This window comes from Etheostoma spectabile, chromosome 4, assembly GCF_008692095.1.
Source record: "Etheostoma spectabile isolate EspeVRDwgs_2016 chromosome 4, UIUC_Espe_1.0, whole genome shotgun sequence".
Lineage (NCBI taxonomy): Eukaryota > Metazoa > Chordata > Actinopteri > Perciformes > Percidae > Etheostoma > Etheostoma spectabile.
This window is the reverse complement of record NC_045736.1, coordinates 20,006,246-20,025,361: the sequence shown is the minus strand read 5'-3', so window position 1 is coordinate 20,025,361 and position 19,116 is coordinate 20,006,246. Positions and strand designations below refer to the sequence as shown.

The following is a 19,116-nucleotide window of genomic DNA, read 5'->3' as shown; positions in this document are numbered from 1 at the left end:
GAAATGATTAATAATCTTGAATTGGAATAGCGAATGATTGCCGCACTTGAAAAAGACCATAATAGACAGTAAAAAAAGAGATAAAGACCAAAGACTAAGTAAGGGGCGTGTCTTACAACTTTCATCTGTTATCTGCGCGTGCGCAGTACACTGACCGCGCAGTTCCTTTTGCTGAAGACGTTTGAACGCTGGCACGGCGAGCACGACTGGTCTGTACGGCTGGCAACGTTACTGCCTCCCTTGCCCATTCTGGCTGAAATTTACTGTAACGGTAAGACGTCCCAGTCCTTTATTAGGTTATACGGGATTCTAACTTGGGTCATGGTCCGACATCTTGCGGGTAAATGTTTATTTGGAATTTAGCTAACTTTATGTTTAGCACAAAACACATTAGCAAGCTAGCGCTAATAGCAGGCTGACTTGGAGAGGGGACTGCTACTGGATCAGTCTATTCACTGGAAATGAGATATTGCTTTCCATGCAGCTTTAGATAATGTACACTATTTGTTAGTTCGGGACTGAATCAATATTTAACTTAAGTTAAATACATCTATTTCTATAAGATAAAGTTTATGCGATGTAGCGACAGTCATATTCAGTTTACAGAAGACCATACAACCTTAAACCTGCTAGCTTAGACATTAGACTGCATAAGCTGATCTGGAGTCAGCGGGGCCAACGAAGCTAACGCCAGATTGAGGCTAAAGTAGCCAGCCTAGCTAGGTTAGCTGCTGCAATCGGCGGACTGCATGCATGTAACGTCAGCTATGACTGAGACTAGCAGAAGAACTGTAAACTTTGTATCAAGAATTGCCTTTAGTTGTTAGAGCAGTAAAACTGACGTTTTAGTCTCAAAATAATTATTTCACCAGTTACTTTCAGCACACATTGACTAACTTTTAAGTAATATGATTTTAGAGCAACCAATACACACATTTTGATCGCTACTGTTTGTGTAGCTAAATGATTACTCAGCATTTAGAGTTTAGATTAAGTCCATTTGTTTAGTAAGGCTATAAGCCTCTTTAGCAAATTTCTGCCAGATACTGGTTTGTCTCTTTAATTCACTCGCTCATTTTCTTGCCTGTAGTTACAAGCATGGAACTGAATGATGCTAACCTTCAAACCCTCACCGAGTTCCTAAGGAAAACGCTGGACCCAGACCCAACAGTCAGACGTCCAGGTAATACATGACGTAGCATAAACGTGCATATATTAATACAGTTTATAAATGACATTGTCCTTGTTGACCTATTAATGCGAATTATTTACTTGATTGTGTAATCTCCGCTTTGCTAAACCTGTTTTTTTTTAATATATCTTCTTTTATAGCGGAAAAGTTCCTGGAATCTGTTGAGGGAAACCAGAACTACCCCTTATTTCTACTCACTTTGCTGGAGAAGTGCCAAGACAATGTGATCCGTGTCTGTGCTGCTGTTACCTTCAAGAACTACATCAAAAGAAACTGGCGCATTGTGAGTCTCACTACGTATAGTCAATCAATGTTGACTCTTGTATGTTGAATATAGATACAGTTTTTGATTAGATTGGGGCTGTATGGGACAAACTATATACAGTATCATTTAGTTAAAAATCTGAACAGAACCGTTATTGTATTAGTTTTGAGTTGATTATCTGACTTTGTGAGGTGTTTTCCCAAAGGTTGAAGATGAACCTAACAAAGTCTCTGATCCAGACCGAACAGCGATCAAAGCAAATATAATAAATTTGATGTTAAGCAGTCCAGAACAGATTCAAAAACAGGTACATCTTCACATGTTACAGTGCCTTTTTAAAGGTCTAATTTGAAGATGTAAAGGCATTTGCTCAACAGACCCCTGTTTATCCTCTGCATTTCTACAGTTGAGTGATGCCATCAGTATTATAGGAAGGGAAGATTTTCCTCAAAAATGGCCGGACTTGCTAACTGAGATGGTGACCCGCTTCAGAAGTGGAGACTTCCACATCATCAATGGAGTGCTTCGTACGGCACATTCCCTCTTCAAGAGGTAGAGCTCACTTCTCAATGGTTTAAACTGTTTTAATGACTAAATAAAAATATAATATTGTATTTTCTGTCCACTCCCTTATTTTTTTTCAAGGTACCGCCATGAGTTTAAATCAAATGAGCTTTGGTCAGAGATCAAACTAGTACTGGACACATTCGCCCTACCTTTGACGGAGTTGTTCAAGGTTTGTAATGGCTTGCAGTTCAATTACTACAAAATTTACAAGTTGTTATATAACATCTGAAATATCAAAATGTTTGTAAATGAAGGAGTAGTAATAGTGAATTTTCACTCTTCTTTGGTGTAGGCCACTATTGAGTTGTGTCAGACTCATGCTACAGACGTCAATGCCTTAAAGGTCCTCTTTTCTTCCCTCACGCTCATCTCCAAGCTGTTCTACAGTCTTAACTTCCAGGTCAGTTCAATTTTCCTTGTACTTCAAGGCTTTGATGGTTTGGACAGCTGCATTGTCTTTCGTAGCTTAGGTAATCTTTTTCCACCCCCAAGCACTACATTGCAATACAAACCTCTTTGTGTGCTGTTTTCCCATTATATATTTTGATGGCATTTGTTACTGTGGAGATGTTTGAAGTTGCACCCAAGATCAAAGTTGATTCTAAAGGATTAATGTGAAGTAGCTTTGGGTCTTCATGGTCAGGAACCTTTTTCCATTCAAAGAGTTGATGTTGTATTATTTCTCTTTTGTGCTGTGTAAAGTCCCTGTCAACAATTGCTATCTGGCACATTGGATGAAAAACATTTTTCAGTTACAGAAGTTTCAGTATCAGAGTTGTTTTTTCAAGATTAATTACAACCCAATCATAATTTCTTTGCCTTAAAGAAATAAGTTGAAATCAGTAATAAAAATCATCCATAAGGAGTCTGTTTCTCAAAAGCTAAAATTATTTTGAATTGGAAGTAAAGGCAGTCAAATAGTTAAACATTAATTAATTTGTAATTAAAGCAAGGCAATCATGCACAGTAGTTAATGATGCACTTGCCCCATATAGAGGTAAAGTCAGCTTCTGTTTTTTATGGTTATGTGAAACATTTGCCTTCAACTGTCCTCTGCTATTACACAGGACCTTCCAGAGTTTTTTGAAGACAACATGGAAACATGGATGACTAATTTCCACGGCCTACTGACTTTGGATAATAAACTTTTACAAACTGATGTGAGTTTTTCTTTTTCCCTCATGCAATACATTTTTTTAACGCTGCTATGTTATAGAGTGGCTTTAAACCTTTGTGTGTTTGCTTCTTGTGACAACTCCATAGGATGAGGAGGAAGCCGGTCTCCTGGAGCTGCTGAAGTCTCAGATCTGTGACAATGCTGCTCTCTATGCTCAAAAGTATGATGAAGAATTCCAGCCATATCTGCCACGCTTTGTCACTGCTATCTGGAACCTTTTAGTTTCTACTGGCCAGGAAGTCAAATATGACCTGGTGAGAGGACCAATCCCTCACTTCTGTTATTTTTTTTTTTTGAAGTTTACTTTTACTAACAATAGACCTTGGCTTTGTTTCAGCTGGTAAGCAATGCAATCCAGTTCTTGGCATCAGTGTGTGAAAGGCCGCACTACAAACATCTATTTGAGGACCAGAATACACTCACTAGCATTTGTGAGAAGGTCATTGTTCCCAACATGGAGTTCAGAAGTAAGTAAATGCATTTTTCACAAATTTAGATTGCACTTCGAAATGTTATTGGTAGACAGCTGATTCAGGGTGCAGTTGACTTGTATACTGTGGGATACTGACCAGATGGCTTGTAATGCCTGATTAGGTGCTGATGAGGAGGCCTTTGAGGATAACTCTGAGGAATACATCCGGAGGGACCTTGAAGGATCTGGTAAAGATTTGAGATTATTGCTTATCACCTCGTCTAATGCAACATAATAATAATACATACACACACACACACATAAAAGGATATGTAGTTCCTCCTCATATTTTGAGTTTGACTGTTTGGAAAGTTTCTCACTTGGCATATAAGATTAGTCAAATTCCATATTCATAGTTATTTAGTCAATTGGTTGGTACATCTTACATCTAAAGTTTCAATAGGTTTCCACATAAAAATTATGGACAGTTAACAAAACAATACTAATTATAACCATATCCCCATTTTTAACCCTTTTTCCATTCTTTGTCAGACATTGACACTCGTCGTAGGGCGGCATGTGACTTGGTGAGAGGCCTTTGCAAATTTTTCGAGGGCCCTGTCACGGCAATCTTCTCTGGCTATGTGAACTCCATGCTGGGAGAGTACGCCAAGAACCCTGGGGAGAACTGGAAACACAAAGATGCCGCCATCTATTTGGTCACATCACTAGCATCTAAAGCACAGACACAGAAGGTACTGTTGACCTTCAGAGGCTCATTGAATATATATATAAAAAATTAACATTTATAATCTGTTTGACATAATTAGTATAATTTGCTCAGTCTTTACATTATTTTTTCTGTTCACTCACCAGCATGGAATCACACAAGCCAATGAGTTGGTGAATCTGAATGAATTTTTTGTGAACCACATTCTCTCAGACCTAAACTCCCCTAATGGTAAGAATACTTTTAACTCATCTCAATGTGATGTAGAATTGTATTCTGTGTTACACCAGCTGGCTCACTTTAGGTTTTTGTTCATCGAACTGGGGTGACATTTGAATGTCTACATCTATTTGTGGATAGACTTTAATAAACATCAGGCACAAATTGTCATTGTAGTTAATGAGTTCCCAGTGCTGAAGGCAGATGCCATCAAGTATGTCATGATCTTCAGAAGCCAGGTATGAACTGTTAATTTCTCCGCAACTTGTTAATTTTCAAAAGGCAAAATGAATGCATTACAGAGAGCTTCTTCTCTGTCCTTATTCTTCAGCTCCCTAAGGAGCAGCTGCTGCAGGCAGTTCCTCTATTGATAAGTCACCTGCAGGCAGAGAGCACAGTGGAGCATACTTACGCCGCCCATGCTTTGGAGAGGCTGTTCACCATGAGAGGCCCCAACAACACCACACTGTAAGTATCAGTGTGGGTGAGTCTTGCTCACCGGCATTTTTTCCAAATAGAAAAAAAGTGAGCTGGGATTGTATAGTGTATAATGGAATGTTAAAATAAGTTGGTATTTTTTTTTTATTATGATTAAAATTTTGTAACTCTCACATCCTAACCCAGTCCAGCTTAAACCAAGACAACTTTCTCCATATTTACATTCGTTACGTTCACTAGTACATGATTGACTTAGTTGAACAGTGAATTTTACTAATAGATGAACTAGGTAGTCATAACCCTTAGGTGAAATGAACATCTAAATAGATGACGACGGTAATGCATGGCAATGTTGAGCCTCTCAACCCATTGGTTTAAGTTACAAATGAGTTCTAAGTTATGCATACGGGTTCATAGATTAGCTGCGCCGGTTTATTATCCCAAATAGGCCCAATGTTCGGAGTTTCTGCATCACTATGTGCGTTTTTAATTTAACAAACTATGACCGGCTGTTAACTGCTTTCACCCTATTTACAGTTATAGTGACAGAGGTTACCTGCCTGCGTCCCGGTTCACTCTACTGTAAGGCTGCACAATTATGGCCAAAATGATAATCGCGATTATTTTGATCAATATTGTGATAACGATATTTGTTAATTTTAACCAAAACCAATTTTATTGACACATAGGCTGTTTAAAACTGCTTTCACATCCATATTATGTTACATTCTTATGTTGAAGTTGTATAGACATACAGCTGCAACACATGTAAATGAAAATGAGCTATCTGAAATAAATAGCCTAGGATATATATATTTTTTAAATACATCTCTGAGAAAGCTCCTTCACTTGTTTTCAACAATAACTGATTAAAAGAGCAAGGGAGAGAGGAGTGCGAAGGACGCTACTCACAGAGACGGCTGATCATTATGAACGGGTCCAGCACGGGTTGAATGGCGGATACACACGTGTGTATGAAATGTCTGTATCGTCACTGCATTTTTATGAACTATGGTATTCTGGCCATGGGTCACATCTCTGGCCCAGGTCCAGCAGCCTCTGTCTCACACGCTGTTACTCTACAAACTGAAGTTAGTTGCATTCAATAACTTCTTCTGTGTTTTTTGCCGTGGCGGCCGCGATAGCAGAGTTACCCGCGGAAACACTGGCACAAATACAGGTTTGCCTCTCATACTTAACAATATACAGCTGTGTTAATAAAAAATTAAAACTGTAGACAAAGGCCAGAAGTGTGGACTGGCGCTGTGTGGCGGGGCTGCGCGGAGAGTAGGAGGAGAGTAGAGAGGTCCAAATACAGGCACAGCTTTACAGAAGAAATGGGTCATGTAACGCAAAATGAAACCATATCGATCTAACAACATTGCAGCGGACGCTAATTAGCACCGACTAGGACTGGTCACTGCTGTTGTCTGAAAAACAACACAGATGGGACAAAATGTTACGTTTACTGGTAAACTGGTAAACCTTGAGACCGACGTATAACCGACTATGTTGAATTTTCCTCCCATAACTCTGTCCTCTGTGACTGTCTACATCTAGAAACTAAGCTGCACGATGCAGGGAACTACTCTGACTGGCACATGAGCAGACAGTGGTTTACGGAGGGGTAGATGCGCTACAAAAAATGCAAATGTGATCGTTGGAAGTCAAAATCATGATCGTGATTCAAATTAGATTAATTGTGCAGCCCTACTATACTGCTGATAAGCCAGCTCTCTGGCAGAAGCCAGGTCACCCCGATGTGTAAGCTAAGTCTGTGCTCTGTTTGCACTGTTGCGTTAGTGCTGCTAGCAGTCCCAGCGGTATGATGTTCTTTTGAGCACAAATGTTCATTTTAAAAAGGTTTTATTGATTTAAAAAATGGTCTGCCAGAGTCTGTGATCTAAACTGTCCATGGCAACGGTCTGTTATACTTAGTAACCATCTGTTTAGGCCTGTCCACACCAAGAACAAAAACTATTACCAGAGCTATAGTGATGTTAACATCCACAGTGCTAAATGATAACGTTGTGTAGACAGCGGCATCAAGCACACGCTGCACGCTGCAACTGATACTGTACAGCAGACGTTGCAACGTAAGATTACAGAAATGTCTGTATCCTACGTATTGGTGAATTTGGGTATATTTCAAAACCAAAAGGTCTACAGGCGGTCCCTGGGGAGACCGACACTGCTGTCTTTTTCAGGGAAAAGCAATGCACAGTGCTCCCAGAGCCAGGGATTAAAGCAGACGGGCGGTGTCAGATCTGTGCATATACACGTCACCGACGTTTTGATAACATCTAAAGACAATATTCTCTCTCAGTGGTTTCTGTGACATTAGGGGGGCATAGGGACCACATTGTTCACTAACATTAGCTTCTTGTCTCATCTGGGGTCTGATAAACCGTAAATTCATTAAAATCTAGTGTCCACAATGCTATTTTCCATTCATTTTTAGCTGTCATATTTCACGGGACCCACGTGAGTGCAAATTTCATGTCGCTGCTTTTGTTGCTGTTTGTCACTTTGCCTAAGATTGAGTGACAAGTAGTACTTGCCCTGTTGGTTGCCATGACTTTGCAAGTGATGATATCCTGTCAGTGTTCCAATGATCCTGTTGTGCGTCTGCCCTATACCATGGTGGCAGAAATTTTACCATGGCGAGCTGCCATCAACATAGAGGACACACTGGCATAGCTACTAACACATTATTTTAGCCAATCATCCCCTCTGTATGTTTTTCAGTATCACCCCCGCAGAGATGGCTCCTTTTACTGAACAGCTGCTCAACAACTTGTTCAAGGCATTGGCTCTTCCTGGTTCTGCAGAAAATGAATACATTATGAAAGGTAAATCTGACTTTCCTTTTTCATCTAAAATGCTTTCTATTACTGTTTACAAGTCAGAGTCAGACCAGCTCCAAAATAATTTAAAGTAGCCTCATAATGTCTTTCTTCATTTTTAAAGCCATCATGCGCAGCTTCTCCCTGCTGCAGGAGGCCATTGTTCCTTACATTCCCACCCTGATTGGTCAGCTCACTCATAAGCTCCTCTTAGTCAGCAAGGTAACACACACTTTACTATTCATGTATATAGATAGATTCACCAAGATGCTGGTTTGTTCAGAGGATGCACGTGTCAACTATTTCAAAATTGTCATCCATTTCCAGAATCCCAGCAAGCCTCACTTTAACCACTACTTGTTTGAGTCCCTGTGCCTGTCTGTCCGGATCACCTGCAAGGCCAACCCCACCACGGTCAGCAGCTTCGAGGAAGCGCTCTTCCCCGTCTTCACTGAGATCCTTCAGAACGATGTCCAGGGTTTGTCATTTACTTAAGTAATTGATTAATATGGTATATATATAGATCAGAGGTCCTTTTTTTAGGCCAAGGACCCCTTAGCTAAGAGAGAGACAAAGTAGGGACCCCCTGCTTCATATATTAAGTTGCTTCAAACTGAGCTGCATGGATGAAGATGAATGGCAGTGAATCCTTAACATTAATTGTGTGGCTACCAAGCTTATTTTCAATGCGTATTTTTTTTTTTTTTTTCCACAAATAGGCCAATTTATCTTTGCTCATAAAACATGATGGTAATGTATATTTTTAGACATATATTAATAGTAATAATTAGTTTTGAATATTTGAAACACATTTTGGGGCCACGGACCCCCTGTTGAATATGTCTGGTGTAGATGACATGCTCATGAACACAGATGGTGGCTGATAGAGGCAACTCCACTCATCCTCCATGTGTCCTCTGTTGCAGAGTTTCTTCCATACGTGTTCCAGGTGATGTCTCTCCTGCTAGAGATCCACTCCAACTCTATTCCCTCTTCCTACATGGCTTTATTCCCTCACCTGCTGCAGCCTGTGCTATGGGAACGGACAGGAAACATCCCTCCTCTGGTGCGTCTGCTTCAGGCGTACCTGCAGAAGGGAGGGGCCTCTATTGCCGGCTCTGCTGCGGATAAAATAGTAAGTGAAGGCAGTGTTGTGTACAGCAGAGAAAATGGTAATGTTTAGTTGTATGCAGTGGATAACTGTGATTGCACCTATTATGTTTAACATTTATACATTGTAGAATTTATTTGTTGTGTGACCAGTATGTTGACACTAGGATCTTGTCTTGCTCATCTATCTCTCTCAGCCCGGCTTGCTTGGAGTATTCCAAAAGCTTATTGCCTCTAAAGCCAATGATCACCAAGGTTTTTACCTTCTCAACAGCATCATAGAGCACATGCCCCCGTAAGTTGCTTGTAGTTGTGTTCTCAGTGGATCATATATAAAATATTGTACGTTGTGAAATGGATTTTTTTCTTTTCTTCTTCTTTAGGTCATGACATTTTTTAAGTTAACATAGGCCATGACATGTTTTTTGTTTGTTTTTGCCAGAGAATCTATCACTCAGTACAGGAAACAGATCTTCATTTTGCTCTTCCAGAGACTACAGAGCTCCAAAACCACCAAGTTTATCAAAAGTTAGTACAATCATCTCATTATGTTCATGTTCTGTTAAAAGCTATTTATCTGTCAGACATTGTTGGGTGACCAAGCACATGCCTTTTTAACTGGTAATATCTAGAGATGGTCCGATACCATTTTTTTGCTTCCCGATTCTGATACCTAAACTTGTGTATTGGCCAATACCAAGTACTGATCTGATACCAGTGTGTCATATATTTTATTATGTTTTAGTATCGGATCAGTGAATAAACTCCAGTACTTCCCGATACGATACCAGCATCGGAGGTGACACAGATACTGGTATTGGAACATCTCTAGTGATATTAGCCAGTATAGTGAAAATGATCACCACCTCTAGTATAAAATACTGTCTCAATGCTTGCTTTCTTTATTTCTCACAGGTTTCTTGGTGTTCATCAACTTGTATTGTGTCAAATATGGAGCCATTGCAGTTCAGGAGATTTTTGACAGCATCCAGCCAAAGTATGTGTATTTTCAATATAGGCCACAAGATGTTGACAGAAAGTACACAAACATCTTACTGCAGTTATTTAGCGGGTTCATCCATCTGTGAAGGGTTTAGGCAGTTGGAACATGACAAGTTCCATTAACCTTTACGGCACAACAGAAGATGATGGTCCCTCTAGCTATTTAAACCTGTTTTGATCACTGTGAATAGGACATACTGTAAAGGAATATGTTAACCAATACTTTTATTATCAAACACTCATCCTTTTTAGGCTTGAAAGGTGACTCTTGGTGAAGGATGGAAGCTGTAGTCAGGTTGGATTTACAGCAGTTAGAATGGATTTCACAGGCTACCCAGTTTAATGGTGAAAAGGTGTTTCTAACTGGTATCCTTCCATCCCGATTCCCAGTTGTCACAATACTTGTTCCCTCACGGACACAGTCCTCCTCATCATCATCATCATCACCACATTTCTCCATATGATGATAATGATGATGCTGGTTTCTTTCTCCTGTCTGCAGTATAGCCAATATGGCCTGGTTCCAGAGCCTTTGCAGGTCACCAGGTTATCTTGTCTTTAATGTAAGTGCAGACAACCAGTGGCAAAATGCACAGCATTAATCCTGTTTGCTTCTTGTGTTGTAGGATGTTTGGTATGGTGTTGGAGAAAATAATTATTCCAGAGGTTCAGAAGGTGTCTGGACCAGTTGAGAAGAAGATCTGCGCTGTTGGCATCACAAAAGTCCTTACTGAATGTCCTGCAATGATGGACACAGAATACACTAAACTCTGGTAGGAAATCAGCATAAAGACGACCCAATCATAGCATTCCTTGTTTTTTAAGCAGGTACTTGGCCCATAACACCCCCCCCCCCCAGACAGAATACAGAAATAATAATGGCAGAAATACTCTCCTGATACATACTATGTTAATTTGTTGTCTTGAGTAAAAGTATAACCAATGATGTGGGAGTAATGTGTCTGTTCAGGACCCCTCTGCTCCAGGCGCTCATTGGTCTATTTGAGTTGCCAGAAGATGACAGCATCCCAGATGATGAGCACTTCATTGACATTGAAGACGCACCAGGCTATCAGACCGCGTTCTCGCAACTTGCCTTTGCTGGAAAGAAGGAGCACGACCCAATAGGAGACGCTGTAGGCAATCCCAAAATCCTGCTGGCTCAGTCACTCCACAAGCTGTCTACTGCCTGTCCAGGAAGGGTATGTTTTAAGACATGCAGGGGAAACATGTTGCAATTTGTGCCAAAGTCATGTTCTCTGGTTATTTCATAACGTTATACTTGTAATAACAGAAACGTTCCAATTATTGCGGAACTGCTGTGCTCTGCTACAGATGATAGGACAATACAGAAAGCAAATGAGTGATTCTCGCCTCGTTTCAATTTTTTGGTGCAGGTTCCGTCTATGCTGAGCACCAGTCTGAATGCAGAGGCCCTCCAGTTCCTGCAGGGCTACTTACAGGCAGCCACTGTGCAGTTGGTTTGAAACGGATGTGGTGGTGTTCACTTAACAAGGAGACCACAATACACTGCAGGAGTAGCCACGGTGACCTCAGGTCCCACGACAGACCTGTTTCAGCTGAATTTAAATCTTTACAAGTCTGGTTTGACTCTACAGTTTACGATCTATTAGCCTGACTTTAAATTCTTGAATTTAGGGTGTCTTCTCTGATACATGTTTTTTAAGGGTTTTTAAAGACATGACCAAAAATTGACTTAACTGAATTACGGTTTCGTTTTTTGGGCCTTCGCTGTGTGGCTAACAAAGAATTGGATACCAAGTTCTGATACAATTGTCAGTTTATTTCAGAAACGGCAGCAGCAGAGGTATACTTCAACAGTGTTGTGGAACAGCTGAACATCACAATCATATGGGAGGGATTTCTTTAGTGCTATTTTGTATGACTGAATTCCCTTTTACAGTTATGGAGACTGTAGTCTGTGGCTTAAACATAATGCATAATTTTCTGTTGCATGTTTCCCGTAAATTTCTTATTGTCTAGTCTTTGTTTCTGCACTGTTTGTTAATGTGAATTAAAAGAGGCCCTTGTATAGATCTGTTATCATTGCAGACTCTTTTCTGTAAGCTGTATTTTGATAAATTTATCTTGGTTTGGTCAATCTTACTGGCTCTTTGGCCTCCAGTGCTGAGATAAATCAATAACTTTATAAATAAGGAGGAATTTCCTTAAACCATCCCTGGTGGCCCTTTATATCCAGTTCTAGGTATTTATAAGCAGAAATTACCCTACATGTATGCACCAATGGCTGTGAATAAAGTTACACTTCAGGTCATTGTTAAAAGATAAACATGCAGTTTGGGCTCTCCCTTCAGATGACAAATATATGTATTAAGAATGTACAGTGTTGCATTGGTCCAAAAGGTTATACGAGAGGCTGACAGTCTTAGGATTTGATGTGGCCGTTAGAGGTCCTCAGTTCAACATTCTTGATGAAGGGTAGCATGCATTTGTCACCTCCCATGAAGCGATATGTTGCAACATTTGCCTCCCATGGGAGCAATCTAGAGGAGGGAAGGAAGAAAAACAAAATGTCCCACATTTATTTAGTGTCTTTTAGTCTGAAAATAATTATCAATAATGGCCCTATTCACTCTTTAATATACTCACGCTCGTGTCAAGAAGACAATATACATAAGACGAGGAATGCAGATCATTTGCTGTTCAGCTAAAATGGCTTTCATTGACTGCTGCACAGTGTATAGGGGCTCAGGGGTGGAATTAAACTGCAAAGCTCCTTCCTGATGTCAAAGAAAAAGTGAAGAATATAGAATCTATTTTTTCTAGTATCCACAAAAGTTGAAATGATGAATGATGTCATCTCACCGGATTTCACAGCCTGCAAACATCCCTGTGTCAACAATATAAGGGCAGACTAAAGTGGTTTTGATGCCATCCATGTCCTCTGCAAGCAACTCGTGCGTCAGTGACTCGTGGAATCCGACGGCGCCAAATTTACTGGCACAGTAATCCTGAAGGAAGAAAGTAAATGCAAGCATTTAAATGCAGTCTATAATGGATTATTCTAGGATTTGTCTGTTCAGTTTGTGGTTGAGGAAGTCATTAATCATATACAGTTGCGTTCAAAAATAATAGCAGTCCGACATCAGTAACCCCATAAATCATATTTTTTGGTAGAAGTGATATTTCTACATGGCAAATAACTTACTAGAAAGTGTTGTAGAGTCATGTTGTGCATGCTGGTTATAGTGTATTTTACACTGAAATACTCAGCAAAATGGGTTGTTCCAGACATTGATCTGAGGAACAGCGGACTTTGATTAAAAAGTTGATCGAAGAGGGGAAAACAAAGAAGTGCAGAAAATTATAGGCTGCTCAGCCAAAAGGATTTCAAATGCCTTGAAGTGGCATCCAAAGCCTGAATGACGTGGGAAACAACAGTCAACTACCATTCGAATGGATCGAAGAATAGCCAAAATGTCAAAGGCTCAACCAATGATCAACTCCAGGAAAATCCAAGACTTAAAGTCACCTGTGAGAACTGTTGAGATCAGAAGAAAGCTATGTGAAGCAAAGCTATCTGCTAGAAGCCCCCGCAAAGTCCCATTGCTGAAAAAAAGACATTTGAAATTTGCCAAAGGACCCATTGACTGGCCAAAGGAGAAATGGTGCAACATTCTTTGGACTGATGAGAACAAAATAGTTCTTTTTGGGTCTAGGGGTCACAGACAGTTTGTCCAACGACCCCCATGCACTGAATTCAAGCCACAGTACACTGTGAAGACAGTACAGCATGGTGGTGCAAAAATCATGTTATGGGGATTTTTGTCATACTGTGGTGTTGGGCCCATTTATCGAGTACCAGGGATCATGGATCAGTTTCAGTACATCAAAAATACTTGAAGAGGTCATGTTGCCTTATGCTGAAGAGGAAATGCCTTTTGAAATGGGTCTTTCAACAACACAATGACCCAAAATACACCAGTAAGTAAGAAAAGTCAAAGAGGGACCAGCTCAATCCGTGGACCTCCGTGTGGAATGTAGTTCAATCGTCCTGGGCTGGAATACCTGTTCACAGGTGCCAGAAGCTGGTTGACTCCATGGAACACAGATGTGAAGCAGTTCTCAGAAATAATGGCCATGCAGCTAAATATTAGTGCAGTGATTCAAAGTAGAGCAAACCCTTCAGACATTTTTTCAGTTAATACAGTAAATGTTTGAGTTTGTAAAGAAAAATGCAAATACTATTTTTTTTGTACAGCCTAATATTCCTTTTTCTTCATTTTCTGTAACGTTATAACACAAACTTGATCAACTTTGGTCATGTTTTGAATTGGAATTGAATGTGCATTGTTCCCAATGCATTGATATTATGGAATTAAAAGCTATTCACTGCTAAAAAGCATTATTCACTTTTTTTTAAACATGCTGCTATTATTCTGAACACAATTGTATGTCTTACCTCTACACATGCAGTGCTGAATAGTCCAAGAGCACTAGCAATGGTGACAATGTGACCGTGGTTCTTTGCTTTCATCTGAGGGAGGAAGGCCTTTGTCATCTGTTGAGTTATGAAAAAGTAAGACAGACATGTAGATGGCCTGCTAAACCCAAGCCCATCCACCTTTTGAATAACACAATATAACAACGATGCCAAATAACTTCAACAAGCAGGCACAGCGTTAATGTTACTTAACCTTTATGGTATCTGAAGCATTCTATGAGAGTCGGGTGAGGAAATACCCACATGTTTACCTGGTGCTCTCGAAGCCATGTATGTTGAAATATTCCACCAGTATTTGAACAAACACGCTTCTTCATCTGCACAGAAGTATGTCTGGCCACAGGTTCACCTTAGGGTCAATATGTTTGCTTTAATTTGCGTTAACAGGTATTACAGTATCAACTGAAATGGTAATATTGTATACTGTAGATTTTGACATAGGGCCTCTACACCTTTAAGCTTCAAGATCAAATGCAGCCGGCTCCGGTCAATGAGTTTACACTTAAGTGTGTTTGAACGGTACACATTGTCAATTGTAAAAATCTTGTTTTTATTACCAGATTATTATTTTTTTCACAACAAATCTTTTTACAACATCATGAACCTGTGGCCTCAAAGCCAAGGCTGGATTACCAGGAGGGTAACTGTTGAAGGACCTCAGACCCCGAGGGGCCCTACAAAGCCCCAACTTGACTGTTGGCAGCTGCTCTGTGGTATTTTTATTATTTATGACTTTGTTAGGGAATATGAAAATATGCACCACTTAAGAACATTATTAACTGACATGATAAGGGCCTATTTTAAGGCCATGTCTTTTAAAAGGAGCCTTGTGTCAAAATCTAGTTTTAAGGCCTTTAAAGCTGTGGCAGAAATCCAGCAAAGAATAAATGCATAGAGTGGAAGCGACTACAGTTTATGAGGAGCCCAGCATCTCAGTGGTGCCCCTTTGCCAACATACACTAGGCCCTTTTGCAGCCGCCAACTGTTCCCAACAGGCAGGCGTTCTCCTTTGCCAGATGAGGAGCATTAGAGGTGCTTTCACGCCCACTGTATGTTGCTTATAACCTTGATATTTGGTGCTAATGGGCTTACCCGTTTATTATGAGCATGAGACTAAGGCTTTACCATGACCAAGGGTGGAATCACATGCTGTCTTAACTTAGGGGCACGTTGCGGGCTCTTTTCATTCTGGGTATGAGTGTTTAGGGTTACTGCCGCATACTTGTAACCTCGTGTTAAAACATGTCACAAGGACATATTAAAGCTCCGCAGCGGTACAACCTGATCTGATCCCTTCACACATCAGTGCACAAATACAGATCAGAGGGGAGGACTATATTGAGTAGATTTTACCAGGGCATGAAATTAAAACCCTTACACCCGCCAATTGCTGGTGAATTTTGCAATTGGCGGGTAACAATGTCAATCTACCTGCCACGTTGGCTGGTAGCCAATGAGAATTGAGTGATTCAGACGCTTAACTATCAGTAAGCAGGTTACGCCGTTGCTTACTGGCCCGGACCAATCAGGGGCCCGCATCACAGGAAGACATTGATTGACAGCCGAGGACCCCTATGGCATTTTCACCACTCGCGACAATCCCAGCAGTAGGCCAACCACTTACGTGACTGACACGCGCACACACACAATCACACACGATGGATACGGGGAAAACCGCAGATGAGATGTAGCCTACAGGATGACCTAAATAGAGGACAGCTACATTATTGAAAGTTCAATGATAAGTGAAAGTCCAATAACTACTTTATCAAACTATCATTGTGTGCCCCTCTATAGCAACGGCGCAATGTCCACGAGTAGGCTCATAGAGACACAGCAATTCCTGTTTTTCACCTTTATGAGGCAAAACAAAAAGCGGCTTTTAAAAAGTGACAGTGGCGGGTGGATTTTTAGCAGGTGGTCAAAAAAGTTAACTTCATGCCTTGGATGTTACGTAATTCATGTCAGGCTGGTAGAAGCTTTGTGTCTACCAAAGGTGTAGTTTTACGGTTTCAAATGTGTGTAAAAGGTGCGTGCGTTATAGTCTCACCCAAAACAGCGCGTGGCAGTTCACCAGCAGGGTCCTTTCCAAAAGCTCGTCAGGACAGTCCAACAGCCTCCGTCCGGCCACCACGCCAGCGTTGTTGACCAGAATGGAGACTTCCCCGACCTCAGCTCTCACCCGGTCCGCCGTCTCATAGATGTGCTGACGCTTGGACAGGTCCACCGTGTATGTGTGCACCTGAACTCCCAGCTCCCGCGCCAGTTTGGCGGTCTGCTCGTTGGCAGTCGTGTTGCAATCCCACAGCACTAGGTGCGCTCCTTCTCTGGCAAACTCCTGGGCAAACAGCCGGCCCAGCGCGCCCCCGGCCCCTGTTATCAGACAGAGCTCCCCGTCAATGCACTTGAGCCTTGGCCTGAGCAAAGTCTGGAAGATGGCATGCAGGATGGAGTAGCTCAGGTGGATAAGCATCAGCAGCAGGTCCACTATAACAATCATGATGCTCCAGTCCAGTCCTGTTAATGAGCACCACAAGCAGACCGCCTAGAGTTGTTTCTCTGTGTGACGCGGGATTGGATGGCCATTTTTATATAATGTGTGTGTGCCGGATTAGGATGCGGACGGATGGTGGCCACCAATAGAAGGTCTTTTTGTCTGATGACTGAGGAGCTGACTGACTAACCCGTGCACATTCATATCACGTTCATAAACAGTGGCTGAGTATTAGGCAGGGATTAAGATAACACCCAAGTCCAGAACCAAAGCCAGCAAGGCCTAACACTATTTTACATGTAAACATATGCCAGCACATATTCCATAATGTTAAGCCTCTGCATCCGGTGTGGCTACCTGAACAGGCCACATTATAATGTATCATGTTTTTATTTAAACAATAACTTGTTAAGTCACTTCGGTACAGAAAAAACGTTTGGCACAAACCCCTTCAACAAAGGGACAAGTGACCATAAAGACATTTCACTTTCATGTTAATTTGAGTCTTTTTCTGGAAGGTTAGGTGCACATTTTTGAAGACAGTCTTACAAAGTTAACACACTGCAATTTAGGAAAATACACATTTAAATTGTCTACCCTAAACCTTTGAATGTGTTGTTCACACAGGACCAGGACTGTGGATTTAGTCTTCCATCACTTCATCAATCGCTTTAGGAAGGGATCTCTTCACAACACAACCAGTATAGAGAGGAGGAATGATTACAGTTACTCATTATCAATAACTTTCACCTGCACACATGAGCATGCTAGTAGTTTTAAGACACAATGTTTAATGAAATAATGAAGTATGCAGTACCTTAAGTTTTGTGTGTGTGTTACAATTTTGCTGTGACTCTGCTGAGACAATACACAATGGACACTGACTCAGACAAAACCAGCCTGGAATTTTAAATGGTATTTAGTGTTCGCCATTTAAAGGCCAAATCATAGTGAAGAAAGACACCTGGACAAAAAGGACTCAGTTCAAAGATTTTTCCTTTGTCACTTATAGATGGAAGTAACTGAATATACCTGTCAGCTTTTCCTGTCTTGAATAGGGTTAATTCTCTTTCAATTTCTGTAGTTACAGTTGCCTGGAAAATATCACCAACAACAATGTTGTCTTATGTAAAAAGTAACTTATTACTTTCACTCGGAGCTCCGTCTTCTTCTTTACTGACAATTAACAACAATTTTATACAAGTATATTTTTTGTATTTTATTCATGGGTGGTCCCCTCTTATTTAGCCAGTTCTTTCATCTGTTATACAAAGTTATTCCTGATCCATGATGTGAGGCGGATTATCCAACTATGAATGACACTTTGAGGTGATGAACCGCTTAGCACATGTTTACAAATCCCTAATGTGTAGCATGTTTCACAAGTACTCTTTTTTCTATAACATCCATCTAATTTATTGTATTAAAAGATGTTTCACTTGTGACCCAGACTTAAGTTTTTGCTGCAGAGTGATTGTTGCTCGTGGAAGTTAAACATTATGTTTTTGTGAAAAGCCTTAGGTTGTGACTGGCATTTACTGTGATGTAATCCTCTTCAAAACTTTGGTCATGACGTAATACAATGTAATGTAACAACAACAAAATAACAAATGGGAATCTGTAGCCTGCTTTGGAAGAGAATTTGACTTTTAATGACTGTTAGTAGTGATGGCCAAATTAAGCTTTGTGAACCTGTGTCTTTATTTTCAGAGCCCACTAGATGCCGCTCTCTATTCAACAAAGGGTTTTGAATACACAGAGTGTGTCCAACTGTAAGTTCATACGGTCAAAACTACAAAATCGCAAATTATTTTCCAGATGAAGTCATGGGTAGTTCGTGACCACGTTTGTTGCAATCAATTGAAAAATGTAAAAACTGTTAAAGTAACAGTTTTAGCCATAGGCTACATACAGTTTGCTGATTTCTGGATGTTAACGTACATTTGATGAAACCTGCATCAGCGACGCATGATGTATGCACGTATGATTGCCGTTACTGTTTAGTATTTATTAGCATGATAGTCAACGCAAGCTTACATTCCAGACGCAAGCTTTTATTTTGAAAAGTAGAAGCTCGGGGATGGCACCAGGCAGTATGGCATTAGCTGGGATGGCATGCTCCAGGCTGCAGCTATACAGTCTTGCTGCCTTAGGTCTTTCTCTTAAAACTAAGAGCGC

General features: G+C 40.7%; 2 protein-coding genes across 3 annotated transcripts; one reads left to right on the top strand and one right to left on the bottom strand.

Annotated features, from left to right (window-relative positions):
- Nucleotides 1–138: 138 nt before the first annotated feature.
- cse1l (CSE1 chromosome segregation 1-like (yeast)) lies at nt 139–12,013 on the top strand. Of its 2 annotated transcripts, none has more exons than XM_032513805.1 (25): nt 139–271; nt 1,091–1,183; nt 1,333–1,475; nt 1,663–1,764; nt 1,864–2,009; nt 2,103–2,193; nt 2,317–2,424; nt 3,092–3,184; nt 3,288–3,455; nt 3,539–3,668; nt 3,796–3,861; nt 4,166–4,368; nt 4,490–4,574; nt 4,740–4,801; nt 4,894–5,030; nt 7,749–7,852; nt 7,971–8,068; nt 8,174–8,324; nt 8,773–8,981; nt 9,154–9,251; nt 9,399–9,484; nt 9,872–9,953; nt 10,585–10,731; nt 10,929–11,160; nt 11,356–12,013. In XM_032513805.1, the coding sequence occupies exons 2-25, from the start codon at nt 1,099–1,101 to the stop codon at nt 11,443–11,445; spliced, it is 2,916 nt and encodes a 971-aa protein (XP_032369696.1). In that variant the 5' UTR covers nt 139–271; nt 1,091–1,098; the 3' UTR covers nt 11,446–12,013. The 2 variants fall into 2 exon arrangements, with proteins under 2 accessions (XP_032369696.1, XP_032369697.1); XM_032513806.1 differs by having other exon boundaries at nt 162–296.
- rdh20 (retinol dehydrogenase 20) lies at nt 11,855–17,095 on the bottom strand. Its single transcript, XM_032513807.1, is given in 6 exon segments — nt 11,855–12,483; nt 12,590–12,683; nt 12,686–12,720; nt 12,806–12,951; nt 14,403–14,501; nt 16,495–17,095. Coding segments are annotated over 6 exon segments (942 nt in total). The 5' UTR covers nt 16,945–17,095; the 3' UTR covers nt 11,855–12,365.
- Between the last annotated feature and the right edge of the window lie 2,021 nt (nt 17,096–19,116).